Raw genomic sequence first — 27177 nt, forward strand, 5'->3', positions numbered from 1 at the left:
TACTAGCAATCACTCTGTACCCTAAAAGGCAATATAATTTTATTTTTCAGACCATTTATTAATTTTTCTAAAATGCCAAGATTTAACTTTTCCAGAATCTTTGCCATTTTCCATACTCTTAAGGAAATTAGAGAGGTTCCTAACAACTTGGTTCTAACCATACTAGTCTTAACAATACATACTTGTCAATGCAAATTTTGTGACTTACTAGGCAATTCCATAATCATTTAACAAAGCCACAAACAGCTGGTTTCTTTAACTGATGAAACAATTATGGTAGCCAATCTCAATTACTTTCCCATGTCTGTATTTTTGCCGTAAGCTTCTTTGCCTTAAAAATGTTGCTGCAAACATTTTCACTGCATAACCAACTGGCTGTAAGTGAAATTTCTTGTGAAAGATTAAACAACTGGTTGACAGTTTGGTTTCAACTGCCTAAAATTAGTTAGCATAACCTGCAGTTAGTGATGTTATTGATGGTTTTACTGAATTGGCTTCTTACTTTGAAACACACTACTTCACAGGAGAAAGAGGTATTGAGCGTCTCAAAGGTGCACAGTTGAACCCATATTTTCCATAGAATTTTGGAACATCTATCAGTGGACATATTACAATACACCAGATAAAATACAGTATAGAGGCTTTAACAAAGCAATACAGGGCTCAATTACAAATATGCATCCTAGTATTTGTAAACCAATACTTCTCTTAACAAAGGAATAAGTTTTAGTGAAAAAGTGCGATACTAAACAATGAAACAAATCAACAAGAAAAAAATGTATACAATACTATGAACAAAAGACTTAGAAGACAAAAATGCTTATGTACAATTCACAGAATAATATTAGTTCTTACACAGTATTGACATGAATTCACACACATTTTAAATGCATTCAAATGTTCTACATTTTGCAATAATGTCTTCTTAATTTTGGTATTAATTTTACATGCTTCGTTATGTCTTTTTTAATGTCTCTCTTATTTTTCATTATTTTATATTTTATGGCAAAAATGCCTTACAGTCAATTGGTTATGTGAAGAAAATGTTTGCAGCAAAGATGCTTACAGTGAAAGTACCTAAAACCTTATTTTCAATTTAGGAATCTTTCTCTTAGTGATACTGAGGGATCTAAAAGAGTTCTGGAGAAATTATAACAGAGTATTCTCTCAAAAAGAATATAAAATCAAGCCATGAAAAGACACAGGAGACTTAGTAATAGGCACTCAAGTAATAGGCACTCAATCTGAAAAGGTTGTAAGCTATAAGATTCCAATTACATGACATTCTGGAAAACGCAGAACTATGGGAATAATAAAAAGATCAGTTGTCGCTGAGGATGAGAGGGCAGGCAGGGACGAACAGGCAGAGCACAGGCCAGTGAAACTATTCTGTATGGTACAGTAATGGTGAATATTTGTCATTATACTTTTGTCCAAACCTACAGAATGGAAAACACCAAGGGCAATGGTAATGTAATGATGGATTCTGAGTGATAGCGATGTGTCAGTGTAGGTTAATCCATTGAAACAAACATGTCATTGTGACTCAGGATGTGGACAGTGGGAGAGTTCTGCACATATGTGGGGGCTTGGGGTGTATGGGGATGTCTGTACTTTTCACTCAGTTTTGCTGTCAACCTAAAACTGCTCTAAAAAATAGTCTAGTCTATTTTTTAAAAAAGAATATGTATCCTTTTTTCATGAATATAAACTTGTGGATTCTATTCATGCATGTATTACTCTATATTGTACTATTTATCAATAGTAGCTCTTAAAAACATCAACAAAATTTAAGTTTTATAACTTAATTTTGTGCCTAATGAAATAAGTAGAGTATGGTGTTTTGGCTCAGTTAAATATATGATAGATACATAGAATGAGTCACATTTCAGAATAACAGAATGGTGCTGAGTTTTAAACTAAGTTTTATAAATGGATAAAGAGTCGCAGATCTGTCTTTAAAAAAAAATAAATAAAAATAATAAAAATGTACATAAAAGAGCTCTGGGGGCACAGTGATAACCATGACTATGATGATAAAAAACACAATAGACAACACTTATGGAGCACCTTACAGTGGATCTGGAATTGTTCTAAGCATCCTACATATATTAAATAATTTTCAATCCTCTCAACAACATATGAATGAGGAACTATTATTACCATACGATTTTAATGGAAAATTTTAGGCACATAAATGCTGAATGACTTGCTTGAGGTCACAAAGCTAGTGTGATTGAGCTGAGATTCAAACTCAAGCCACTGCAGTTCAGTCAGCTCTTAACCTCAACAGCATGCACTTTCCATTGTTCCTACTGTTTACTTGCTCAGACATGTCCAACTCTTTGTGATCCCATGGACATAACCTGTCAGGCTCCTCTGTCCATGGGATTTTCCAGGCAAGAATACTGCAGTGGGCTGCCATTTCCTTCTCCAGGGTGCATGGTTCTCAGGGGTGGAAAACCAAGAATCAGTCTTAGGATGCGGTCGTGAAAAAATCTTACTTATTTTATGTGTAAAGCACAGTTTTATATACACAGACAGTACAGAAACAGACACACAGATATCTGTGGAGGGGCAGTTAGGAAAACTGGCTAATAAAGTACCAGGGTCAGGGGCCAGGAAAGATCATAAGAAGAAGACAGAGAAACGGCTCGGTACTGTATAGCCTCTCTTCTTTTGGTATGGGGAAAGACTGGCCCTGTTTTACTAAGTAAAAACTATCTGTCACTCATTACTTTACTCAGTAAATATGAATTATATGCTTACTATATGTCAGATACTAGGTATAAAATGATGAACAAGACTTTAAAGTACCCTGTCTTTAAGGAACTACCAGTCTGTAATCGAAACAGGCAAATTCAATACAATGTGCCAAGTAAGTACTCTGATGGGAATAATAATGGGATGCTGCCTAACCCAGACTTGAGGGATGGGGAAATTTCAAAGAATTTCTTAGAAGAGATGATGTCTCAGCTGGATTCTAGTGAAAGAATAGGGATTAATCAGGCCCCAGTGCAACAGTAGAGATGAACGGGGACAGGAAGGGCAACCCAGACAGAGATAACAGCATGTGAAAAGACTCAAGGTCATAAGAAATCAATCTGGGTGTGAGATGGACAATAAAGAAGTGGGAAGAATTTGGGGGAAGGAATAAAAAGCCGAGGCTCAAGTAAGCAATGCCCCAGTCAAAAGGACCTCTTAAATCATGCCAGGAAATTTAGACTTTACTCTGAAGGAAACAGTGGGCCAGCAAAAGGTTTTATGTAGAATAACATAATCAGAATTGTGCTTCAGGATTCCTTAGGCTGCAATGTGGAGAACAGGTTAGAGTTATGAGTGAAGCAAGAAGACAAGCTGAAATTGTTACAAAAATAACTTACAATGTAAGGTTCTTTTTCATACATGGCCTCAGGGTGACAGTTACCATATTCCACAATTTTCAACTGTCTATAGACAGTTATGTTTCTGCCTCTTTTGCTCCCACTCATTACTATCAACAATAAAGGTTAAGAAAGTATTCTGGGATTTGTAGGTGTGGTACCTACCCTCTTTTGTGTCACAAAACACAAAAATGAAAATAAACATTACAAGGTATTAAATAATTTGAGAGACTGTCTCTCCAAGAAGTAAGGTACTCACAGTGCCTTCAACCTCTGAATAGAGTCCTGACCAGAAGCTGAAAGTACTTTTATCCAGCTGATACAGTCGAGATTTCTCAAATGTTTCTGAATCCATGATCTGTCCTAACTCCAGCGGTACATGAGTTGTAGTTTTATATACCCGTCTCTGAAATATTTTGAAGAAAACACCTTAAGGAAACAGTCAAGCCAACTTGTTACTTTTACAATAGTTGTTTACAATGAAACATTGACTGGCTTATAACATTAACTTGCCACTTAAGCCTGATGAATTTGCTCTCAGTTCAGTTCGGTTCAGTTCAGTTGCTCAGTCGTGTTCGACTCTTTGCAACCTCATGAATCACAGGATGCCACAGGCCTCCCTGTCTATCACCAACTCCCAGAGTTTACCCAAACTCATGTCCATCGAGTCGGTGATGCCATCCAGCCATCTCAGCCTCTGTTGTCCCCTTCTCCTCCTGCCCCCAGTCCCTCCCAGCATCAGGGTCTTTTCCAATGAGTCAGCTCTTCGCATGAGGTGGCCAAAGTATTGGAGTTTCAGAATTTGCTCTATACGTGCACAAATACTGCATTTGGTCAAATACACTGACCACTAAAACAACTGGTAGAAGAAAGTATAAGGAGAAAACCTGAAACTAGTTGACTAGGTGAAATTAAAATCAAAGCTGTCATCACACTTATGTTTGCACAGGTAAACCAAAACTGTAACATTACAAAGGCTACCAATCATTCCAGGAATAACATATATCCTATAACACAGAAAACAAATCTCTGGATAGAAGAATGTAAATATGCTAACCATGGGTATTAACGGCTACTGGGACTAGTCATTAAATTTGATTCTAGAAGCCAAATTAAGGGAAATTTGAGAAATGACAGAAACAGATCAGGTCTTCAAGGAAGAAACTCATACCAAACTCTAAAAAGTAATTTCAGCCCATGGTACATAATAGAGGGAACAGATTCCAAATAATATAATGGGCAGCATTTTCTACAATGGTTTTATAACAAATGGCTTTTCTATTTATTATTGGACACCTTAACAAACCCTTGATAACTGGCATTACATTAAAGCATAATTGAATAAAGAAGACTACCAAAAAGTAGTTACTATAACTAGGCTTATTATTAAAGATAGGTAGATGTTCAATACCCCATCTTCAATTTAGACACTAGATTCTGTGTGCTTACTTTCTGCAAAGGTACTTCTCTAGGCCTAAAGATTCTGTACTAATGAAGCTATCCTAAGAGCTTAGTCAGAGAACCTAGTGCTATACAGTTTAACACCTCTTTGAATATCGCAGACTAAAAAAAAGAAATCTAGATAGAATCCAGACATGACATTGAAAAATTAAAATTTTGATTTAAAGATTCATATAGAATGCAATCTGAGAGGAAAAAATTGCAGAGGAAAAAGAATGTAATGCTCAAGAAAAGGGTTCCAACAGTTAAAAAAGGAAAGGTCTTCCTAACCATCACAGTTGACAATTCAGTGCCAACACAGAAGAAAACCAGACTGGTCAATTAAAATGGTCAGTTACACTTAAAAATCTATCTTACTTAAAAGTTCACATTTCAGGAATTCCCTGGCGTTTGAGTGGTTAGGACTTCTGCCCTTCCACTGCCAGGGTGAGTAGGGAAACTAAGATCCCTCAAGCAGTACCGTGCTGCCAGAAAAAGAAAAGTTCAGATCTGTAATCCATCAAACTGTTAATTCTGATTATCTCCAGGGAACTGTTACTAGGTAACTTTCACTTTCTACTTTACTGTTTGTTTGAACAAAAACAATAAACATGCTTTTAAGAAAATACTGCTCTTTGGGAAAAAACCAACATACTTGTTTCTTTTTTTAAGGGAAAAGAGTTCAGGTCCTTGGAAGGACTGAGAAATCTTTATTTTCAGAAAACGGCTTCCTAGTCCTACGGTTAAGCGAGACACAAATGTCATGGGGAAGCTGTGATTCTAAACTTTCAGCACCTTCCTTCTAAAGGCTTATTGGTTGCTGCCAAACATAAAGGAGGTAAGTCTGGGTCCGAGAATCTTCAGGAAGCTGTGGGGCAGGTACGAGAGCTCAGGCCTGACAAGGCGGAAGCCCTGATTCCCCTTTCACCAGGCCCTAAACGGCCTGGGGCCCATGACCACGTTGCGGAAAACATCCTGAAGCACCAGATTCCCTCAAGGCCTACCCCGCCATCGGGCCAAGCTAGGAGGCTCATAGGGACCCATCAGGTCAAGGCTGCTGCTGTGGCCGCAGCAATCATCCAGGGACTTGGATGGAGAACGAGGCTGGCCTAGGGCAGGCCGGGTGTCGGGGTCAGGTGGGCCCTGTCTAGGCTCACCTGCCGCTGTGCTAGGAAGGTCTCCCAGAGATACACTGTCCAGGAGAAGAGCAGCACGGCCCCGAAGATACGCTTCTCGGCCGGCATCTCCCACATCGCGTCCAGCAATGCCCACATCCCCATGGCCACCCGGTTCCGCCGGCTCCTTCAGCGTGCACTGGTGCCACACCGACACACGTCCCCTCAGAGAGTCCCCGCAGTGTCACAGCAATACGCGTCCCTCCCGAACGCCTCTATACCGACACCCCGCCCATCCCATTCTCTCCGCTCAGCCCGCAGTGTTACACAGACACTCTTCCCCATACTGACGCTCCCTAGGGCCGCCTAGTGTCTGCTGGAGCAGGACAAGCCCCGCCTTTCTCACTTCCGGCCCGAAGAAGGTCCAGATGCCGATTTCCGGCCCCCGCCAGCCCCAGCGTCCCTGTTGCTGCGTTGCACCAACATTCCCACCCTCCACTTCACGCCGGGTGCCTGCTAAGTGTTCCGGTTTCCCTTCTATCCGAGGCAGTGAGGTGGAATCTCCGCTTTCTAGCCTCCAGAGGGGAAATTACTTCTTGTTCCGGGTCTTGTCCTGGTTGGGCTACAACCTCTGCTGTACTTTCCGCGGCCAGGACCAGTCCACTGTATTCGGGGCTAAGGGGGAACGAACAGAGTGGACCGCTGCTCCAGCCCTGAGGAAAAACGGAAGACGAGCCGGCTTCCCAGGCTCTAGGAATCATTCCTCTAAACTGGTGCTTCGCAGAGCATGGTGTGCATCCCGGGGAAATTTTAAGACTAAAGGAATAGTTAAGAGCGGGAGTAGACATTGTAAGTGTAGTATTTTTACTTTATTGAGCTGTTCTGAATTTAGGCATGTTAGAGGGTGGGCGGTAGTAAGGAATTTTTTGTTTTCTTTCGCCACTTTGTACCAGTTAGGTTCACAAATTTTCTAGAACGTCCCACAGAACTAAGGAAAACACCTCACTTTACAGGTTTGTTATAAGAATACAACTGAGGAATAGCCAAATGGAAGAGGTAAGGCACGGTATGGGCTACCGGGTGGCTTAGTGGTAAAGAATCCACCTGCCAATGTAGGAGACACAGGAGTTGCAGGCTCAATGGCTGGGTCTGGAAGATCCCTTGGAGGAGGAAATGGCAACCCACTCCAGTATGTTCACCTGGGAAATTACATGGACAGAGGAGTCTGGGGGCGAGGGGCCCGGGGGGGAAGTGGGGGGCGCTAATGTCTATGGGGTCTCAAAAGAGTTGGACAACACTTAGCGACGAAACAGCAACCTCTTAGAAGATCTTAGTTCCTCACCAGGAATTGAACCCAGGCAACAGCAGTGAAAGTCTTGAGTCCTAACGGGGGGGCTTTGCTAGTTGCAGCAGGCTGGTTCAGTAGTTGCAGCATACGGGAATTTTCATTTAAAAATCTCAAGGCTCCCATCCCAAGTGAAGTCAGAGGTGGCATTTTGCCAAAGAGAGTGTGCCCTGGATTAAAGCAAGGAGCTAGGTTAGACGTATCTGAAGTGAAGGAACTCTCCTATACCGTTTAAACTTAAATTGAGAATTTAAATTGATACAGCCACTATGGAGAACAGTATGGAGTTTCCTTTAAAAACAGCTACCATATCCTGCAGTCCCATTCCTGGGCAGATATCCAGAGAAAAACACAGTCTGAAAGGATACATACACCCAATGTTCACTGGAGCACTGTTTACAATAGCCAGTGCAGGGAAGCAACCTAAATATCAACCAACAGAGGAATGGATAAAGAAGACATGGTATATATATGTAGTATATATATAATGGGATATTGCTCCTCCATTAAAAAGAATGAAATAATGCCATTTGCAGTAACAAGCATGAACCTAGAGATTGTCATACTGAGTGAAGTCACAGAAAGAGGAGTATCATATGATATTGTTTATATGCAAAACCTGAAAAGAAATGATACAAATGAACTTATTTGCAAGACAGAAGCAGACTCTCAGACTTGGAGAACAAATGATAATTGGTTCCAGGGGAGGGGGAGAATATATACATACACATAGCTGAGTGCTTTGCTGTGCTCCTGAAAGTGTCAACAACAGTGTCCGTCAGTTACACTCCAACATAAATGAAAAGTTAAAAAAATTATCTAAAGTGAAAGAGCTTTACTCCTTATCTAAGAACAGATTTCTATCAAAACTCCGTGCCATGTGTGTCTTGAAATTTACAAATGACTTGTGGTCACAATAATACCTGTTAGCACATTGATTTGACTTGAAAATTTTTCTGACTGAAGTCTGATTTAACTAGTTTGACAAAGGAACTGGCCTTGCTAATTTGCATGATTCTTATTTACAATAAATTGAGCTAAAGCTGCAGCTGCAGCTAAGATATATTTAAAGTGATATTTTAATGCTAAAGATGTGTTGCAATTAACAGTATCTCGAATTTCACATCTCTTCCTAAATGCCTCTCAGTGAGAGTGATCAGTATAATTAAAGGTCCCTTGAGAAAGTTAATGAATCTAATGACAGAATAACAAATTTTTTTGCATGTCAAATGGTTATAAGTTCTTTGCTTTCAACAAAATTAGTAGTGGAGCTAATTAACCTGTCAGCTGATGAAGGAACACTATTGGATTTTTGACATAAAGTCCGAAGGAAACTGTCCAGTGAAAAAAATGGAAAACCTAAAAGCTGAGAATTATCTCTTTTTTTTTGAGGACATTGCTGAAGACTATAACCTGGGAAGGCCTCTCAGAACTCTGAGGGATTGTTTCAAAGAAGTAAGGGGTAAGCCAGGATAAGTGAGTTTTTGCTGGGGAAAAAAGCAAAACAAAACATGTAAAACATGAAAAGATTACTGCTCAGCACAAAAAACAGGCATCTCAAGTTAATGGTTTCAGTGCTTCTCTATGAATCAGTTCAGTTCAGTCACTCAGTTGTGTCCAACTCTGCGACTCCATGGACTAGCACTCGAGGCTTCCCTGTCCATCTCCAACTCCCAGAGCTTACTCAAACTCATGTTCATAGAGTTGGTGATGCCATCCATCTCATCCTCTGTCGTCCCATTCTCCTCCTGCCTTCAATGTTTCCCCCATCAGGGTCTTTTCCAGTGAATCAGTTCTTCACATCAGGTGGCCAAAGTATTGGAGTTTCAGCTTCAGCATCTGTCCTTTCAGTGAATATTTAGGACTGATTTCCTTTAGGATGGACTGGTTGGATCTCCTTGCAGTCCAAGGGACTCTCAAGAGTCTTCTCCAACACCACAGTTCAAAAGCATCAATTATCTATGAATGGGAAGATGTAAGATTCTGGGCTCATTGAAATTATTCCCTTTGATATAATGTCTTACTATCTAGGGCCAGTATGCTCATTTTCTCCATCCTAAATTCCTTTCAGGGTGCAGTGTTGGGGCGGCTGCAGTAGCTGATGACTTGATGGCAGGCAACAGTCTCTCTTTTTGCTGTTGTTTTCTCGTTTTTTGACCACTTGCAGCCTTCAGGATCTTAGTTCCCTGGCCAGGATTTGAACCCAGCGCCACTGTAGTGAAAGCACAAATCCCTAACCACAGGGGCAGCAGGGAATTCTTGCAGGCAACATTCTTTGTTTACTGAAATAGCAGGCAGTGTTTTTTGTCCATAAAACCAAAGAACTGATTAATAATCTTCTAACAAAACTACCAGCATTATTATATATTTTTGTGAGTAATATTCCTCAGCACTGTATCAGCTAAAATAAAGAAGAAGTAAAACTGAAAGGGAAACCTTTTATCTAACAGCATGAAGTAGTCATTCAGATACATGAATTAATTGGTAGAGAGGCCCCATCTATCTCACTGAGAGTTGCATTTCCAGTAGAATTTTACCTTTTTTGTTTATGTATTATCAAATTTGTAATCATGTCATTTTGAGCAGCTACATGTTAAAGATGACTATAATAATTAGTTCAGAAGGATTCTAATACAGTCATACAATTACAGAAAATATTTTAAAATTTTACCTATATACATATTTTTATTGCAAAGATGTGATCAGTAAAATGTTTTTCAAACATAAAACATTACATTTGGATACCATTCTATGGGGAAATAGAACATAAATATAAGTTATAAAAGAACAGTGTAGAATTACAGAATGTTGAAGACCTCATTTATGTAATTTTAAATGATTGATGGTTATTCAGTTGTTATGTCGATCCTGTTGGAGATATGATGAATGATTTAAGTTTTATCTTAAATTGTCATTGTTTACAATTCACAATTACATCAAAAAAGCAAGAGAGTTCCAGAAAAACATCTATTTCTGCTTCATTGACTATGCCAAAGCCTTTGACAGTGTGGATCACAGCAAACTGTGGAAAATTCTGAAAGAGATTGAAATACCAGACCACCTGAGCTGCCTCCTGAGAAATCTATATGCAGGTCAAGAAGCAACAGTTAGAACTGGACATGGAAGAACAGACTGGTTCCAAATTGGGAAAGGAGTACATCAAGGCTGTATATTGTCACCCTGCTTATTTAACTTTTATGCAGAGTACATCATGAGAAATACTGGGCTGGATGAAGCACAAGCTGGAATAAAGATTGCTGGGAGAAATATCAATAACCTCAGATATGCAGATGACACCACCCTTATGGCAGAAAGTGAAGAAGAACTAAAGAGCCTCTTGATGAAAATGAAAGAGGAGGGTGAACAAGTTGGCTTAAAATTCAACATTCAGAAAACTAAGATCATGACATCTGGTCCTATCAGTTCAGTCGCTCAGTCATGCCGACTCTTTGTGACCCCATGGACTGCAGCATGCCAGGCCTCCCTGTCCATCACCAGCTCCCGGAGTTTCCCCAAACTCATGTCCATCGAGTCGGTGATGCCATCACTTCGTGGCAAATAGGTGGGGAAACAATGGAAACAGTGACAGACTTGATTTTGGGGGGCTCCAAAATCACTGCAGATGGTGATTGCAGCCATTAAATTAAAAGATGCTTGTTCCTTGGAAGAAAAGTTATGACCAACCTAGGCAGCATATTAAAAAGCAGAGATATTACTTTGCCAACAAAGGTCCGTCAAAGCTATGGTATTTCCAGTAGTCATGTATGGATGTGAGAGTTGGACCATGAAGAAGACTGAGTGCCAAAGAATTGATGCTTTTGAACTGTGGTGTTGGAGAAGACTCTTGAGAGTCCCTTGGACTACAAGGAGATCCAACCAGTCCATCCTAAAGGAAATCAGTCCTGAATATTTATTGGAAGGACTGATGCTGAAGCTGAAACTCCCAATACTTTGGCCACCTGATGTGAAGCACTGACTCACTGGAAAAGACCCTGATGGGGGAAAGATTGAAGGCAGGAGGAGAGTGGGACGACAGAGGATGAGATGCTTGGATGGCATCACCAACTCTATGGACATGAGTTTGAGTAAGTTCCGGGAGTTGGTGATGGACAGGGAAGCCTGGTGTGCTGCAGTCCATGGGGTCGCAGAGTTGGACATGAGTGAGCAGCTGAACTGACTTGACAATTTTCCAGGATTTACATACATTGCAATTATTCCAGTTTATGATGAAAACTTTTAGATGTTGTTCAGTCACCAAGTCATGTCTGACTCTTTGTATCCGCATCAACTGCAGCACACCAGGGGGTGTGCTCTCCCTCCCTGTCCTTCACTATCTCCCATAGTTTGCTCAAATTCATGACCCTTGAGTTAGTGATGCTGTCTAACCATCTCATCCTCTGCCACCCTCTTCTTTTGCCTTCAGTCTTTCCCAGCATCAAGGTCTTTCCTAATGAGTCTGCTCTTCAAGGTTAGGTGGCCAAAGCATTGGAACTTCAGCTTCATCATCAGTCCTTCCAATGAATATTCAGGTTAGGTTTCCTTTAGGATTGATCTCCTTTCAGTCCAAGGGACTTTCAAGAGTCTTCTCCAGCACCACAGTTTGAAAGCATCAATTGTTCAGTCCTCAGCCTTCTTTTAGAAGACAAATTAGATATCAACTTAAAAATGCAAGGAGATAAACATTTTCTCAAAATGCTCTCTTGGACTTTCATTGCTGTGTCCTCTTCAATCTTGTCTCCTCTCTCTGGGTCCATCCAGCCTGCTGCATTTAGTTCAGAGCCTCACAGAAGCCCCTGCCACCTAGGCTAAGGGTACAGATGTAGAGTCACTGCTTGCATGCTAGGACTTCACAGCTACACCACATATTAGTAACATAACACCTCTGTGCATCATTTCCTTATCAGTAAAATGAGAATAATAGTATTACCCCGTCATTTTGTGAGGATTAAATGAGGAAAATCATGTAAAGCACTTAATCATGTGTCTGGCTCTGAGTAAGTGTCCAATAAGGATTAACTACTAGCTCACCATACTTCGGAGAATCGCACCTTAGTTGATCTGTCACCATTAGTCTGAGGAGACGGGATCAGAAAGCTGGTATGAAATTTCTAAAAGTCAAAACTGGAATTCAATCATTTATTTAACAAATATATGTCTGCTAAGGTGATGGACAGGGAGACCTGGCGTGCTGCGGTTCATGGGGTCACAAAGAGTCAGGCACGACTGAGCAACTGAACTGAAGTACTAGACAGTGTTCTAGGTGCTGAGGATATTACAATGAACCAAACAAAGCCCCTTCCTCTCCTGAAACTTAACTTTTGTAGTGGGCTGAAATGGATGAGGAGTTGATAGCTAAGAAGCATATATACAGCAATAAAAGCTGAGGCTGTGATAAGTTCTATGAAGAAAAAGTAGGGAAAGAGGGAGGCAGTGTGTTGGGATAGGCACTATTTCATATTAGATGGTCAAGGAAAACCTCTCAGGTTGTTATGCAAAAAACTGGGTCACCAGTCTTTATGGTGGGTATCGAGCCAAAGAACACAACCGATGGGAATGCCCTGACAGTCAGATGAAACTGTCCGTGTCAGATTGAGACTTGAACCCTGGCAAAACCCATGGTCTTCCATCTAAGATCACACACCTGATTTCAGAACTTAGTGAAGCTCAAGTTCTTGATGTCTCCTCACAGAAAGAATTCCTTGAGAGACAAACTGGTAGGCAAGAAGTAGATTTATTAATATAGGAAGCTTGCAAGAGATGAAAGTGGGCAGGTGAGGTACCTCTGCCCCAAGGATTAAGTGGGCTACAGTTTTATAATCAAAGGAAAGTTTTGGAGTAGGAAAGACCCCCTTTTCTGAGTAGACATCAGGCTTACATCATTATCTCCTCCTTAATATTGGGAAGACAGTGTCTGACCATATGAGGTCAAACTAGGGTTATCATAGTGCTTATTCAAATCAGTAGAAGGGTAGTGACATTTTTCTTTCACCTAATGACCTGGAGGCATATCTTGTGCTCTTATTGGCTTTATAGTTAAGCAAGACTACTTAGTTTCATGACCTCGTTCTGTTAGCTTTCTTGAGTGATCATTGACATACAGTGGTCTCCCAAAATTTCCAGGTTTCCCTCTATATATCAGTCCTAAAGGAAATCAACCCTGGATATTCATTGGAGGTGGCTTCAATACTTTGACCACCTGATGCAAAGAGCCAACTCATTGGAAAAGACCCTGATGATGAAACGGAGCAGGACCATATGGTCCTTGACCCCACACCATGTCCTCTGCCTGTCTTTTGCCTGTGGAAAACCTTAGTCAAAGAATAAGTTTAATCAGAGAAGTGAGAAATGCTGAAACAAAGGAAAACAAAGGAGACTAAATGATAATGTAGTCATTAAGCATAGTCTTTAAGTGTAGTCAAGGACCGTTAGTTCTTTCTCAAGAGCTATAGATAATGTTCTGAGCCATACCCTGTGAGCTGTCTTACAGATACCAAAACACCAGGTGGAGAAGTTAACTACATGCTGACCAGACTGTACCCAGGACTTGAGCTGCCACAGTTCTGAGAACTGACCTCAAAGAAATGGGAGCAAGTGTACCCTGGAACTGAAGATTTAACTGTACCTAAAACAACCAAGATGATGCTGGTCAGACCACTGATGACCAATTGAACATGACTGTTAGAGATGACTGTGCTGTTTCTGCATGTAACCCACTGCCCCTCAACCCACTCTATTTATAAAAACTCTCACCCCCTCCTTATTGGCAGGGAGCTGGGAGGAATTGGCCTTTGGACAGATGTCTGCCACCCTCCTCCCGAGTTGCCAGCATCTGAAATAAAGCGAACTTTCCTTTCCACCAACCTGGTCTGCTTATTGGCTTTTGAGCGCTGAGCAGCTGGACGCCCTCCCCCGCCCCCGCCCCGCCCCCACACACACACCTCCTTTGGGTAACAATGCTGGGAAATATTGAAGGCAAAAGGAGAAGGGAGTTGCAGAGGATGAGATGGTTAGATGGCGTCACCAACTCACTGGACATGAATTTGGGCAAACTCTAGGAGACAGTGAAGGACAAGGAAGCCTGGCATGCTGCAATCCATGGGGGTCACAAAGAGTTGGACATGACTTAGCAACTGAACAACAAAAACTGGAACTTTCACAGCTACCTGTATAACTATTCTGTTCTGTTCCTATTCCCAGGTGGCACTAGTGGTAAAGAATCCATCTGCCAGTGCAGGAGACATAAGAGATAGGGGTTCGATCCCTGGATGAGAAAGATCCCCCAGCAGAGGGCATGGCAACCCACTCCAGTATTCTTTTGTTTATTTGTTTGTTTTTACACTCCAGTATTCTTGCCTGGAAAACCCAATGGACAGAGGAGCCTAGCAGGCTTCACTGTATAAGTTCGAAAGGAGGCAGACACGACTGAAATGACTTATCACACACACATTTCCTATCACAGTAGTCAAGACTCTTTGCATTCACTGCTGAGGATCCAGGTTCAATCCCTAGTCAGAGAACTAAGATCTTGCAAGCCATGTGGTGCAGCCAAAAACAAAAACAACAAAAAAGACACAAGCAAGCCAAAGAGTGGAAGAAGGAATGATTTATTTCTTGCAGCAAGTAAGGAGAACACCATGGATTTTTCCTGCAGCAGTATCTCCCCAAACAGCAAAATTGGGGAAGTTTTGAACTATGGGAACATGCATATTCATGAAGGGACTCAAGCTAAAGAGAATTCAGCATAGAATTGGGGCAAAACTTGCCAGAACCCAAGCTTTAGTTGATTGAGGGTCTTGGCATGTATTGACAGTTACCATCCTCCACCTGGGTGGAGACCTTGTGTGTTAGTTGCTCAGTTGTGTCCAACTCTTTGCCACCCCATAGACTGTAGCCCACCAGGCTCCTCTATCCATGAACTTCTCCAGGCAAGAATACAGGAGTGGGTAGCCATTACCTTCTTCAGGGGATCTTCCCAGCTCAGGGATCGACCCCAGCTCTCCCGCATTGCAGGCAGATTCTTTACTATCTGAGCCACGAGGGAAGCCACTAAGGTGGAGACCTTAGTTCCTGAAGAACAGCTCAAAGATATACATCAGATTGTTAAAAGACGCTGTTTTAGCCCTGAACTATTGTTTCTTGACTGCTTTTCCTGTGTTGCTGCCTTTTTTTTCCCCCTTGTTGTTGCTGTTCTGTCGCTAAGTCCTGTCCCACTCTTTGTGACCCCATGAACTGCAGCATGTCAGGCTTCCCTGTCCTTAACTATTTCCTGGAGTTTGCTCAAACTCATGTCCATTGAGTCAGTGATGCCATCCAACCATCTCATCCTCTGTCACCCACTTCTCTTGCCCTCAATCTTTCCCAGCATCAGGGTCTTTTCCACTGAGTTGACTCTTTGCATCAGGTGGCCAAAGTATTGGAGCTTCAGCTTCAGCATCAGTCCTTCCAGTGAATATTCAGGGTTGATTTGCTTTAGGATTGACTGGTTTCATCTCCTTGCTGTCCAAGGGACTCTCAAATTCAGGGGACTCTCCACAGTTCAAAAGCATCAATAATTTGCGTTTCGCCTTCTTTATGGTCCAGATCTGACATCTGAACATGACTTAAGCCCATTAATTACTCAGGCCTGTTCAAGGGCAACCATTTTTGCCAGGCTTAGATCACAAAATGGCTTAGGCCAAAAATGGATGCTCTTATGTCAAGAAAGCCATGCCTGGTTCTTTTTCTCTGAGGCCCTCATATGTTATCTGTTTACAAGATTAGCTGACATTTGAGTACAGACAGACCCAAAGAAAGTAAGAGAAAAACTGGGGGTCCAGGAAAAGTGTGCCATGCACAGTGAACAGCAAGAGCAAAGGCCCTGAGGTCTGACAATGTTCAGCATGTTTGAGGAGGAAGGAACTGGGAAAGAGTGGGAAAAGTAAGGAGAGGGCAATGTGGGTCATGCCGTAATGCACAGTCTTTTACTTAGGAATTTGACCTTTACACAGAAGGAAACAATAGGCTATTAAAAAGTTTTGATAAAAGGAGTAATATGATGTTTTCAGCTATTCTGTAAAGAATAAATTGAAAGGGGACAAAGATGAAAGTAGAGAGTCCCATTAGAAGCCCAATTCATAGAAGATCCAGATGAGAAATATTTGTGACTGGGACTTGGGTGGTAGGGGTGTAGCTCTAGAGAAGTAAATCATGGAAAATGAGTAATAACTTGTTCCCCTTTGCAGAAAAATAGTATTGATAGATGGGCTGGAGATCTCCATGAGGCAGCCCCTATTCATCCTTTGTAACTTTAGCCCTGACCCTGGAACAAGAAAGGGGCTCCATAAATGTCAATTCATCAGTGAAAAAAAAAATAGTACTTTTTTTTCTTTTTGCCACTGCAGCTGCAGCCATGAGTATACTCAGACTTCAGGAGAGGCTTGCCTCCAGGGTCCTCCGCTGTGGCAAAAAGAAGGTCCAGTTGGATCCCAGTGAGGCTAATGAAATTGCCAGTGCCACCTCCCATCAGCAGATCTGGAAGCTGATCAAAGATAGGCTGATCATGGGGAAGCCTGTGACTGTCCATTCCTGGGGTTGATGCCCGAAAACGCATTGGCTTGCCAGAAGGGCAGGCATATAGGCATAGGTAAGCAAAAGGGTACTGCTGCTGCTGCTAAGTCACTTCAGTCGTGTCCGACTCTGTGTGATCCCATAGACAGCAGCCCACCAGGCTCTGCTGTCCCCGGGATTCTCCAGGCAAGAACACTGGAGTGGGCTGCCACTTCCTTCTCCAATGTGTAAAAGTGAAAAGTGAAAGTGAAGTCGGTCAGTCGTGTCCGACTCTCAGCGACCCCATGGACCACAGCCCACCAGGCTCCTCCATCCATGGGACTTTCCAGGCAAGAGTACTGGAGTGGGGTGCCATTGCCTTGTACTACTAGTGCTCAAATGCCTGGGAAGGTAACCTGGATGAGGAGATTGATAATTCTGTGCCAGCTGCTCAGCTGGTACCGTGAATCTAAGATTGACCGCCACGTATATCACAGCCTGTACCTGAAGGTGAAGGATAACGTGTTCAGAAACAAGCAGATCCCCATGGAACATATCCGCAAGCTGAAGGCAGACTCATAAGAAACTTCTGGTGGACCAGGCTGAGGCCCGTAGGTCTAAGACCAAGGAAGCCTGCAAGCCCCATGAAGAGCATCTCCAGGCCAAAAAGGAGGAAATCATCAAGACTCTGTCCAAGAAGGAAGAGACCAAGAAATAAAGTTCTCCCCTTCTTCTCTGTACATAGTGGCTTCAGCAATTGCATAGATCACTCATTCAATAAAAAACAAGCCTTCATCTACCAAAAAAATAAAAAAAGATGGGCTTGCCTGCGTGGAGACTGACACGGAAGCCTCAAAACAGGCTATTGTCTGGGTTTTGCCAAAGAAGAGAGACTGAATTTGGTGGGTAAGGATTCTCCTCCTTAGAGTGGTAGGCACTGGTATAGGGTAGTTCATGTACCCCATCTAACCTGAGTGATAAAGTAGCTCTCAAACCTTTTCCCTATTTTGCCTTGATTCTCCGCTTGCCAAGCATCCAAGATCTCTTAATTGATGTATTTTACATAAGTGATTTGATCTCAAGAAAAGAATGACCCTCCCCCACTAGGAATGAGTTGTTTGGTATCAATCTCTTATGATTGTAGTGTGAATCACCTATCTTTTCTGGAACTGAGAGCTAGGAACAAGGTGACAACCATCAGTTTCTTTTGCATCTAGCTCATTGTATCCTCTGTCTCCCTCACAGACTACCAAATCTATGTTACTCCCCTGTTTAAAAACCTATACTGGGCCATTTCCAAGAGTAATGGTATGAACTTTAAGGCCCTTCATTACCTGACATTGAAACGGTGCACCTCTGATTGAAACTTGCATCCATAGTTTTTTCATTAGAATCACTCACCTGGTGTCTAGACTTACTGAGGATCAGGTTCTCTGTGTCTCAGAGCAGAAAAAATTCAGTGAAAGACAAAGTGATAGGTAAGAAATGGATTTGTTTAGAGAGAAGCATGCCCCACAGACAGTGACTGGGCCATCTCAGAAAGCAAGAGACCCTGAAATATGACACGGTTATTTTTTATGGGCTGGGTAATTTCATAGGCTCATGAGTGGGAGAATTATTCCAATTATTTTGGAAAGGGGTGGGGAGTTCCAGGAATTGGGCCAATACCCACTTTTTGATCTTTGATGGTCAGTCTCAGAACTCTCATGATGCCTGTGGGTGTTCATTTAGCTTTCTGATGTGTTAAAATGAGTGTATACTGAGGCACCAGGTCTAGTGGAAGTTGACTTGTCCACTATCTTGGACCTATTTGGGTCTAATCAGTTTATGTCATGTCCTCAGGCCATTCTTTTAAAATTTGTGCCCTGTTTCAACATCATTCTACTCTTCTAGGTCCTTTTGATATAGCCCAGATCGGTAACCAAGACAAGAAAACTAGAAATTTGCAGGAAGGCACTGAAAATTAGCACAAAAATTGAGACACTGACTTTAAAAGATTGATTGGCACTCCTTCAGCAGCACAATTAAAAACCTTCCCACCTACACTGTCAGCTAATGTACATTATTGATAAACCCCATCTGTTCTGTTCACATCATGAATTAAAGCTGATTTGAGGATGTGTCCTTGCCTGAAGCCAAAATCCTTCATGGTAGCTCTGGAAATAGCCAGTTCTCAGTCATCCCGAAATTCTCTTTGTCCACTAGGTCAGTTCAGTTCAGTTCAGTCGCTCAGTCATGTCCGACTCTTTGCAACCCCATGAATCACAGCACGCCAGGCCTCCCTGTCCATCACAAACTCCTGGAGTTTACTCAAACTCATGCCCATCGAGTCGGTGATGCCATCCAGCCATCTCATCCTCTGTCGTCCCCTTCTCCTCCTGCCCCAATCCCTCCCAGCATCAGGGTCTTTTCCAATGAGTCAACTCTTCGCATGAGGTGGCCAAAGTATTGGAGTTTTCAGGATCAGTCCTTCCATGAACACCCAGGACTGATCCTTTAGGATGGACTGGTTGGATCTCCTTGCAGTCCAAGGGACTCTCAAGAGTCTTCTCCAACACCACAGTTCAAAAGCATCAATTTTTCAGCGCTCAGCTTTCTTGACAGTCCAACTCTCACATCCATACATGACCCGTGGAAAAACCATAGCCTTGACTAGACAGACCTTTATTGGCAAAGTAATGTCTCTGCTTTGTAATATGCTATCTAGGTTGGTCATAACTTTCCTTCCAAGGAGTAAGCGTCTTTTAATTTCATGGCTGCAGTCACCATCTGCAGTGTTTGAAGATGGTGCCACCACTGCAGATTTTGAAGCCCAAAAAAGTAAGGTCTGACACTGTTTCCACTGTCTCCCCATCTATTTCCCATGAGGTAATGGGGCCAGATGCCATGGTCTTAGTTTTCTGTCCACCAGGTCAGCCATCCTCTTTTGTCTATGGCTGTGTGATAACCCCATGTTATTCCAAGTAGGAATACTTTCCATGTCATTGTCTGCCTATGTAACCCTTTATGGGATAACTCTGCAAAGTTTCTCTGCAGAGTTTCACTTTCTCTGCAAAGCCTATCCTGGCCCCCACCCTGTATTCACTAGCCAGTTTTTGCATGGTCTCATCTTTATTCAGCAGTTGCATTTTAATTCCTGTGCACTAGGCAAAAGTTATGATCAGAGTTACCTGCAGAAATCCCTTAGGAAGACGCCACTTGGAAGACTGCTCTATTGTCTCCTGTGGAACAAGGCAGCCAGTTTTTCTTGAGTATGGCAACAAGTCACTGTTTATTTGCACATAAAATATTTCATTTAGGTGTTAAAGTGTTTCAATGACTGTAATCACACTTGTTGTGGCAAAAAGCACACACAAAAGCTATGACAAACATAGACAGAGACATCACCTTGTCGACAAAAGTACATATAGTCAAAGCTATGGTTTTTCCAGTAGTCATGTACAGATGTGAGAGTTGGACCATAAAGAAGGTTGAGTGCCCAAGAATCGATACTTTTGAATTATGGTGCTAGAGAAAACTCTTGAGAGTCCCTTGGACATCAAGGAGATCAAACCAGTCAATCCTAAAGGAAATCAAGCCTGACTATTCATTGGAAGGACTGATGCTGAAGTGCCAATACTCTGGTCAGCTGATGTAAAGAGCCAGTTCACTGGAAAAGATCCTAATGCTGGGAAAGATTTAGGGCAGGAGAAGAAGGAGGCAACAGAGGATGAGACGGTTGGATGGCATCATTGACTCAATGGACATGAGTTTGAACAAACTCCAGGAGATAGTGAAGGACAGGGAAGCCTGTCATGCTGGGATCCATGGGCTCTCAAAGACTGGTGTACATGGGGTCTCCAAGAGTTAGACACGTCTAAGTGACTGAACAACAAACAAAGTTTGTGGAATCTGAGACTCACTGAGACGACCACCTACCACCGTCTCTCCAGGAAGCTGTCTGTCTCATCAGGGACACACTCATTGCATGGAACAGTAGGTAGGTGTCTCCTTCCCTTCTTCCCTCCCTACTAAGCCAGGATTCACATGTGGAAAATTCACATAAGTCGAGATTATATGACCCTTGTTCAGTATTATCTTATCTTTTCTTTTTTTTTTTTTTACCACACGGCTTGCAGGATTTTAGTTCCTCAACCAGGGATCTGATGCCAAAACCTCAGCCTCTCTGTACACTGGTGCCTAATTGAATCTGGGAAACAGAGTTTTGGGTAAAGCCGAAAAGGATAGCTTTATTGCTTTGCCAGACTAAGAGGGACACAGTGGGCTAATGCCCTCAAAATCATGTGTCCCACTTGGGGACGATAGCAAGAAGTTTTATAGTACTGTTCAAAGATGTCATGATCAATTCCTGGACATTCTTCTGATGGGTTGGTGGTGCATAAGTAGGAGTCAGCATCAACAACCTTCAGGTCCAACTGGTGTAGGGTCTCCATGCTGTGGGCAGCATACCATCATTAATCATTAACTTGCCCACTGGAAATTTCAGGATCTGGAAAATAGCTCAAAAATCTTATTGTGCTGTTGATGGGGAAACAGGACCTTGCCCCAAGGCTGCTCTTGACTGTTTCTCCCTAATCTTCTATCTCCTCCATCCTTAATTATGGGCTTCCCTGGTGACCCCGCTGATTAAAAAAACCTGCCTGCCAATGCAGGAGACAAGGGTTCGATCTCTGGGTCAGGAAGATACCCTGGAGTAGGAAATGGCAACCCACTCTGGTATTATTGCCATGAAATCCCATGGGCAGAGGAACCTGGCAGGCTACAGTTCATGGGGTTGCAGAGAGTCATCGGACAAGACCAAGCACTCGTGAATGCACACATGTACCACCCTTCCCTAATTAACAACAGCTTGACTCTACCCACTGGAACTTGGAAGGTCATGGAGGCTAAATGAAGGTCATTTCCTATAATCAAAGAAATAGGGGACACAGAAAGACCTTGTGCCTAGGAGCCCCACGGGGCCCTGCACGGTATCAGATTGAATCCATGCCCTTGGCAGTGAAAGTGTAGGCTCCTAACCACTGGGCCTCCATTGAATTCCCTGTATTGTTTTTGTAATTCCTTGTTCTGAAATTTCCCATCCAACCAGCAAAATTGAGTGCCCCAGAAGCATTCAGGACAGTTTCCCAAGAATTACCATAATGCTCTTACTCTTAGCACAGAGTAAGAATTAGTAAAAGTTGGATAAAATCAAACAATCTCCTTTATGTCCAGCCCCATCCTTGCCCACCTCTGAATAATTAATGCAAGGAGATTCCAGGCCACATATTTTAGACCAAAAACAAGGACAAAAGTCAGCCTCCCTCTCTATAGGGAGGGAGCATCACCCTTAACAGTACTCTCCTGTTTTCACTGTATCTAATCCAACCTCTTCAGCATGGAACTCAAGGTCACATCCCTGACCATTCTCCTTTCTATCCCCTCCCCTACGGTTCCTTTTCTATATGGCTGCTTATGGTCTCCAGCCTGTCAAGCCGGCCCCACAATCTCAGCCATTTTTAGCCACCATGATCCCCCTTGTGACCCCACCACACACAAGTGGAAACAGCCCTGCTAAAGAGAGAACCAGTCCTGGCCAGGTAATTTCAATATAGTTCTCTGTCTTTATTGATACACCACCGCACACATGAGGAAAACAGCGCTTTTCTAGAAACAGCTGGAGCCCATCACATTTCAGACGTGGATGTAAACCCTGATGTAGGCAAGGGACTCTGGCAGTCGGAGCAGCTGCAGTAGTGCTCAGAGGAGTAATCCCTCTTTGTGGTAGGTTTTTGGGAAATGATCATCCCTTCCAAGTCCTTCACTTTGTTTTCCACTGTCTGAAGCTTTTTCAGAATCTTCTCTTGCAGACCCAAAGACAGGAAAATATTATTGTCTTGAAGTGTGAGATCACTCCCTTCTGGGTTGACCAGCAAAGCCTGAAAAAAATCTGAGCCTTTCTTGTAAAGTTTGTAGAGTGTGATTGCAAACAACAGTATTTTCTAAAATAAAACAACAGAAGTTGAACGTTACTTGTTTATTCACGTGAAATGCCACAGTCTACTGTAGATGCAAAAAAAACCTCTAATAGTAATAATAATCCCTCATTCCTAACAAAACATCCTCACAGCTATTTTGTCCTTTGATCTTTACTTACCACAAAGTGGAGAGGTAGGCAGGTCAGAGATTATTATTTGCATCTAATTAATAAAGATTATAATAGTAGATAATGTTTGCTGAAAGCTTGCTTCATGCAAGGCTCTTTGCTAGGAGTTTCCTTGCCTGTGCATGACCTATTTATGTAGGGAAAAAAAAAAAAACAGGTAATCATTTAGATACCTTCCATTTGGTACCCTGTCATAGTCCATGTCCAGGCTAGGAGTTTCCTTGCCTGTGCATGACCTATTTATGTAGGGGAAAAAAAAACACCAGGTAATCACTTAGATACCTTCCAGTTGGTACCCTGTCATTGTCATATACTTGGAAATGGTAGAGCCATGACTGGAATCCAGGAATTCTGATTTCCATGTACATTCTTTTAGGACACAGCAGTCTGAAAGGCTGGATTTCTTGGACATGGAAATTTTTTTTTTAAGGTGCTAGGACAGAGTCTAACTAGGAAAAGAAAAAAAATCACCTTTTTTCCTTATAATAACTAGCATTGCTTATTGAGCACTGTTACGTGCTAAGTTTTATACATACAATAAATACCTCCTTTAATCCTCACAAAAACCCCAAGGGGGCACTGTTATCAAACCCATTTCACAGATAAGGAAACTGGGGTTTAGAGCCTAAGTGATTGCTCTCAGCTCACTCAGGAAGTGGCAAAACCAAGAGACCCCTGTAGTCTGACTCCAGAGTTTATTAACCACTCTTGTTATACACCTCTTTTTCTTGGATGAAGTGCCTGGAGGGCAGCGAACTCATCTGATTGAATTAAGCAATAACCAAACAACAGCAGAACCGAGTAGCATAGATAGAGTTTGGTGTTTTGGCTTCTCTTCTTTTATTAGCTAATTGAAATGCAGAATATGAATATGTAGACACACAAATCCTGGTTAAGGATTTCAATCAGTTGGACTATAGTAAATGAGATTTTGGAGAATGTAATTTGGAATGCTAAAAATCGGGTTTGAATCTCAGCTTGGCCAGCATTTGCAATCTATGTCACCTTGGGTAGGTGATAACCAAATTCCCTCACCTACAAAATGGAGTCAATAATCCCTGCCCTGCGTACTATGCAAGGTTTTCGAAGGTTGAGAGAAATGCAGGTGAGTGATTTCTCAAGAGGAGTGGCATGAAAATAAGTGAATGCTACAAAATAATCCAATAATAACTTCTTTCAACATTTACCAAGTAAACCAGTCACTTCTTAACAAAGCCCTCTTTAAAGCCCATCTTCTTAAATTTAGGCTGAATGTCAATGCACCTCTTTCCTTGTTTGTCACATGAAAAGAAACTCTATCCATTTCATGGAATTGTTGAGATTCTCAAAAGATTTTAACTATATTATAAATATAGCTGTTATTATTGGTAAATTAAACAGAAGTATATAAAATCCTAAATGTTTCTTGTAATTCCAGCCAGTTATACTCCTAATCCCCCAAAGAGCCCCTGTATATTCATTGCAATGACTAAATAAACATATACATGCTTCCTCATCAGTTACAGAGCAAAGGCACAGTAAGAACAGAAAGGCAAAACCCAAGATCCCAGTTATACTTGTGGTGCTATTCTCTAAGAAGTACTCTACATGGTGTCCGGCACACGGTTAGACACTCAAAGATGAATACAAATACGTGATCAAAGAAATCTGGAGATAAGGCTGCCTTCTCATGTTATAAGCTTCTTTAATCTATTTTATTATAAGCAAGCCAAAGATCATTGTGAGAAAGCTTTTTTATGTCAAAAACCTAATTGAAGGAAAAATTTTAAAGCTAACCTAATTTCAACCAACTTCAGAGACAAAAGGTGCACTCTGGCTCATCTGCATGGTCTTAAAACTGGGTGGCAGCAATATGGGAGAGAACTGACCAAATTTCACAATGCTTAACTATTTAAATTTCTCCATAACAAAAGAGTATAACCTGAATTGACTGAACACTTCGTTTCCATAAGGCATACATTCCCACTCCCAACAAAATCAAAAAGGAAATTCCCAGGATAACTTGCACAGCCGGAGCAAGGTTATCTAGTGGCCCCAAATTTGTTTGCTGAGGCGCACTAGTCTCTCCCAGAAGAGTTGCTTGTAGATAATTCCATATCGTGCTCAGAGAGAGATAATCTATGATGGTGTCCCAGATAGAAGATGAAGATGACATTTTAATATACCAGCAGCTCCAGGAACGACATGTGCAGAGGCTTCAGGAACCTAGATATGAGTTAGGAAGAGTGGTCTGGGAGTCCAGGTGTTCCAGAGCCACTGTGAGCTGTTCTTTGTGATGTCACTGTTCTGAAGGTCAGCTTGCTTCCCACCCACCCACTGAACCTTCTCACTCAAAACCAACCAGGCAAAGGCCTGAGTTTTCAGTTCAATCATATCACTTTCTCTGGTCTTTGACCAGTCCTAGCGCTGACACAGCACTGTTCAATAGAACTTTCGGTAATGATATATCTGCTGTTTCCAACGTGGAAGCCACTAATCACTTGAAATGTGGCGAGTGTGGCTGAGGAAGTGAATTTTACATTTTATTCAACTTTAATTAAATTTAAGTAGCCACATGTGGTTACCTCTTAGTGTATAGTGCATTTCCAACAATCCACGGGATGGAGAACAGTTATCTTCACATTTCAAATGAGAAAAGTGAGGTTAAGTGGAGATTTGAGGAGATAGGATTTAAAGAGGGACTTTCTAAAGAGCTGGGCTTCCCTGGTGGCTCAGTGGTAAAGAATCTGCCTGCCAACACAGGAGACATGGGTTTGATCTCTGGACTGGAAAGATCCCCTGGAGAAGGAAATGGCAACCCACTCCAGTATTCTTGCCTGGGAAGATCCCAGGAACAGAGAAGCCTGAGAGGTTACAGTCCACAGGGTCGCTAAGAGTCGAACATGACTAAACACACACACACACACCCCCAAGCTAATAGTTTACTTGGGAAATGTGGAGGGAGGTTATTACTGGATCATTTTGTAGCATTTCCTTTTTTGTATGTCACTATGGCATCTGGTCCCATCACGTCCTGGGAAATGGACGGGGAAACAGTAGGAACAGTGGCAAGAGTTTATTGTTTGGGTGGGGCTCCAAAATCACTGCAGATGGTGATTGCAGCCATGAAATTAAAAGACGCTTACTCCTTGGAAGGAAAGTTATGACCAACCTGGACAACATATTAAAAAGCAGAGACATTACTTTGCCAATAAAGGTCTGTCTAGTCAAGGCTATGGTTTTTCCAGGGGTCATGTATGGATGTGAGAGTTGGACTGTGAAGAAAGCTGAGCGCCGAAAAATTGATGCTTTTGAACTATGGTGTTGGAGAAGACTCTTGAGAGTCCCTTGGACTCCAAGGAGATCCAACCAGTCCATCCTAAAGAAGAATCAATCCTGGGTGTTCATTGGAAGGACTGATGCTGAAGCTGAAACTCCAATACTTTGGCCACCTCATGCAAAGAGTTGACTCATTGGAAAAGACCCTGATGCTGGGAGGGATTGGGGGCAGGAGCAGAAGGGGACGACAGAGGATGAGATGGTTGGATGGCATCACCGACTCGATGGACATGAGTTTGAGTAAACTCCGGGAGTTGGTGATGGACAGGGAGGCCTGGCATGCTGTGGTTCATGGGGTCGCAAAGAGTCGGACACGACTGAGCGACTGAACTGAACTGAACTGATTGCTTAGAAATTGTATCTTTGGGAAAGCTTTTGACATATTTGAGCCTCACTGTGCTCATCTATTTACGTCTGCTTCATAAGATTGATATAGGAACAAATGGTATAATTGCCTAAGCACTTTGTAAAGAGTAGCACGCTGTCCCATAACCTATATGCCATGTTATCAAATCCATTATTTACTGACTAGTCCCTATGCACTTGACAAGGAGGTATGAAAAGATAAAATACAAGGTCTGTTCCCAAAAGTCTTACATGAAAAAAGGTAGTTCACACACAAGTGTTATCATATAAATTGTGAGATCAGTTATGAAGACAGCGAGAATCCAACAGACGGCTTGTACCAAGAGGAGAGGAGGGGCATGGTAAGGAAGGAGAGAAAGGGAGAAATATGAAAACTTTTTAGAAAAATATTGTCTGATGCTATTCTGATTTGTTCATCTGGTTGACTGAAAGAAAGAACATGGATAGGGATGCCTGAAAAAAATAACTATTTTGTTCTTTTTAAAAAATTGTTTGTTTTTGGCGGTGCTAGGTCTCTGTTGCTTCTTGGGCTTTTCTCTA

At 42.1% G+C, this 27177-nt stretch overlaps 2 protein-coding genes and 1 pseudogene across 2 annotated transcripts in view; 1 reads left to right on the top strand and 2 right to left on the bottom strand.

The window, feature by feature from the left end:
* ZMPSTE24 (zinc metallopeptidase STE24) overlaps positions 1-6266 on the bottom strand; it is a 42924-nt gene extending 36658 nt beyond the window's left edge. Inside the window, exons 1-2 of the mRNA XM_043461764.1 lie at positions 5981-6266; positions 3643-3789 (exon numbers count right to left, since the gene is read on the bottom strand). Of these exons, the coding sequence (XP_043317699.1) occupies positions 3643-3789; positions 5981-6103 (270 nt within the window). The 5' untranslated portion in view covers positions 6104-6266. The remainder of the gene's footprint in view (positions 1-3642; positions 3790-5980) is intronic.
* A 109-nt stretch (positions 6267-6375) lies between these two features.
* Positions 6376-18818, top strand: LOC122437165 (annotated as a pseudogene).
* Positions 18819-22391: 3573 nt separating this feature from the next.
* TMCO2 (transmembrane and coiled-coil domains 2) lies at positions 22392-26128 on the bottom strand. The gene is made up of 2 exons (XM_043461767.1): positions 24875-26128; positions 22392-22789 (listed from the first exon to the last, which is right to left on the bottom strand). Exons 1-2 carry the CDS (start codon positions 25106-25108, stop codon positions 22475-22477), a joined length of 549 nt encoding a protein of 182 aa, XP_043317702.1. The 5' UTR covers positions 25109-26128; the 3' UTR covers positions 22392-22474.
* Positions 26129-27177: the final 1049 nt, after the last annotated feature.

Source organism: Cervus canadensis, chromosome 2 (assembly GCF_019320065.1).
Source record: "Cervus canadensis isolate Bull #8, Minnesota chromosome 2, ASM1932006v1, whole genome shotgun sequence".
Taxonomy (NCBI): Eukaryota; Metazoa; Chordata; class Mammalia; order Artiodactyla; family Cervidae; genus Cervus; species Cervus canadensis.